This window comes from Malania oleifera, chromosome 13, assembly GCF_029873635.1.
Source record: "Malania oleifera isolate guangnan ecotype guangnan chromosome 13, ASM2987363v1, whole genome shotgun sequence".
NCBI classification, from domain to species: domain Eukaryota; kingdom Viridiplantae; phylum Streptophyta; class Magnoliopsida; order Santalales; family Ximeniaceae; genus Malania; species Malania oleifera.
The window spans coordinates 56,822,944-56,826,316 of NC_080429.1; the positions used below are offsets into that span (position 1 = coordinate 56,822,944).

A 3,373-nucleotide genomic window follows, 5' to 3' on the forward strand; every position below is an offset into this window, starting at 1 on the left:
TCAAAGCTGAGAAATAGGCTGTGACTTGGTATATATATATTTCGAGAAATTGTGACGGAATGCATAGAAGCAATTAAATAAACTAAATGAATCGTCAGAACATGCATGTGGTGAGACTCAAATCTTTCACACTGAATTTATATCATGAATTTTGAATTTTAATTTAGATTTGAATAAATTTGACTATCTTTTTCAATCAAGTCCGACGCTCACAATTATCCCAACAATAAGACCTGCATGGAGGCGTTTGAGCTTAGCATTTTAGAATTTAGTTGTAGTGAAGTCACCCTTTTATCTATGCAGTGACGCGGAACTGATAATGAGATTCTTGAAATGGTTACCTTCTGACCAGACAAGGTTGCTCAAGTTATCTGCAATTATTTGTCAGCCCACGGGGCAGCTGCACACTCAACCCAAGCCGCCAAAAGCAAACCAAGCACTAAAAAGTTGTCTTGAGTCCAATTGTACGACCAAGACTCTTCTGCTGTTTAGAGACTTACTAAGGAAAAGCGCTTCATGCATTGATAGCTTCTCTCTTCTGTTTGTCCTCCAAGCTTGCACCCAGAAGTATTCTTCCATTGAAGGGAAGCAAGTGCATAACCTCCTCGTAAAACTTGGGTTTGAGCCCATCATTTTCCTGCAGACATCTATTCTGAATATGTACTCTAAAGTGGGGAATCTGGGCGATGCACAGAGTGTGTTTGATGAAATGCCCCTTAAAAATATTATCTGTTGGACTGCCTTGATTTCTACCTATGTTGATAACCAGAAGCCCAACAAAGCTCTTCAAATGTTCAGGCAGATGCAGACGGCAAATATGGAACCTGATCAAGTTACAGTGACAGTTGTTCTTGGAGCCTGTGCTAATCTCGGGGCATTGGACATGGGAGAATGGATTCATGCTTATGTTCATCGTAAAGAAGGGCTTAATACAGACCTTTGCCTAAACAATGCTCTGATAAACATGTATGCAAAATGTGGGGATATCAGAACTTCCCGGAGATTATTTGACAGCACCAAGAAGAAAGATGTAACAACTTGGACATCCATGATTATTGGGCATGCGATCCATGGACAAGGCAAGGAAGCTCTCAAAATTTTTTCCAAAATGAAAGATGCAAATACGGGAAGAAAGGACAATCAGAGGAATGGTGGTCATAGGAGTCGTTTGATTCTCCCTAATGACATTACATTCTTGGGAGTTTTAATGGCTTGCAGCCATTCTAGGATGGTTGGAGAAGGGAAACAGCATTTCAAAAGCATGAGTGTGGATTATGGTTTGAAGCCTAGGCTTCCCCACTTTGGCTGCATGGTGGATCTTTTATGCCGAGCCGGGCTCCTAGAAGAAGCCTGTGAATTCATTTTGCAAATGCCAATGTAGCCAAATGCTGTGGTATGGCGAACATTGCTAGGGGCATGCAGCCTACATGGAAACATTAAGCTTGGTGCAGAAGTTTGGGCCCTGTTGCTTGAGATGGAGCCTAGCTGCATCGGCGACAATGTTACCATGTCCAATATGTTCTCTGCGAGGGGCATGTGGGATCAGAAGATGATAATTAGAGAGCAAGTGAAGCACCGGAGGGCTCCTGGTTGCAGTTCAATTGATGTGGGAAGCATCATTAATGAGTTTGTTTCTGCTGATCATCGTCATCCTCTGACTGCTGAGGTTTATGAGGTTCTTGAGCACTTGATTATAACCATGAAAGCCTATGGCTACACTCCAACAACTTCAAGCCTTGCTGAATACTAATCAAAGCTGGAAAATCTGTCAACATGAGAAAGAAAGTTGCCATTTTGTACATGTATGAAATCTTGAACTAGCATTTCCAGGCAAATCGTTCATTACCATGCAGCAAAACCTCAAGAGTAAATTTTACGCCTTCAGAGTGGAATCATCTTAAAGTCTATTTGGGAATGTGAATATGGATGTTTGGCTCCGAATATCAAATTTGAATTTGGGTCAAATGCACAATGTGCTTTTATAATAACGGATGTTTCAATTGAAAGTCAGTCACAGCAAGTCCACATTCAATGAACCTGCAGCAACCGAATCTCGCACCTCAAACAAACTCTTGATTGGTTATCTTTGTTTCATTTTTGAATTTTGTATTTTGAAAGTTTGAATTTTGTATTTTGAATTTGTAGTTTGAAAGTTTAAATTTTGTATTTTGAATTTTCGTGTAACTGAATATTGTTTACCTTTGTCACAAACTTTCCTATAAATACAAGCACAGCCCGATCTCTCAAGTAAAGTGAGAGGATCATACAAATTTAGCAGAGTATTTTAATTCTTTATGGTATCAGAGCCACACAACAAAAGTCTTCCCTTATGTCCATTACCTCATCCGATACTGCCATGTCTAAATCCACAATTCCTTCATCCTCTCATACTCCAGTGAGTCTTTATCATGTGGTGACTATTAGACTCACCAAGCCTAATTATCTTCTCTGGACCCAAATTGTTCCATATTTTAGAGGTCAAAAGGTGTTTGGTTATCTTGATGGTAGCCATCCCTGTCCCCCTCAATGTCGCTTCTGCCAGCACACCTACTCAGCCCGCCACCCAAACACCTAATCCTGAGTTTGCACTCTGGGTTGACCAAGATCAACTCAAACTCAGTGCTCTCATGTCTTCTCTCTCTAAAGAGGTTTTAGCACAAGTTGTGGGTATTGAAACCTCATTTCATGTATGGAACACCCTCGAGAGAATGTTCTCTTCTCATTCTCATGCCAAGCTACTGCAAATTCGTATGCAGCTTTCTACCCTTAAGAAAGGAGGCTCCTCTATCTCTGACTACTTTCAGAAAGTGAAGTTAGCCACGGACACTCTTGCTGCTATTGGACAACCACTACAAGAGGTTGAAATTATTTCCTACCTATTTGTTGGCCTTGACAGTTCATATGATGCTCTAGTCACGTCCATCTCTACTCGGGTTGATCCTATGTCCATTGATGAAATCTTTGGCCATCTCCTAACCTATGAGTTATGGTTGGAGCAGCACAACTCATATGTTGAAGTCTTAGTTGGCTCCGCAAATGTTGCGGCTCACCAAGATGGTGCTTGCAACAAGGATTCTTATGGCGGTTCTCAGCAACACTCTCCTCAGCAGCAGTTCAATCGAGGTTGTGGTCATGGTCGAGGTCGTGGCTCATTCCCCGGAAGCTCTCCCTGTCCAGACTATTAGCTTTATGGTCGCACTGGTTATGCTGCTCCGGCTTACTACCATCACTATGATTAGAAATATCAAGGCAATCCTCCTTCCCTTATTATGGCATTGGTTGCTTCTTCCTCTGCTCAGCCGGATGCTACTTGGTACATCGACTCGGGCTGTACCTATTGTGCTTGGCACCCCACTTGTGCCAAAGACCAATA

General features: G+C 41.8%; 1 protein-coding gene across 1 annotated transcript; it reads left to right on the forward strand.

The window, feature by feature from the left end:
- Positions 1–319: 319 nt before the first annotated feature.
- On the forward strand, positions 320–1,750 carry LOC131145855 (putative pentatricopeptide repeat-containing protein At1g74400). Its single transcript, XM_058095034.1, is given in 1 exon segment — positions 320–1,750. A coding segment is annotated over 1 exon segment (1,431 nt).
- Positions 1,751–3,373: the final 1,623 nt, after the last annotated feature.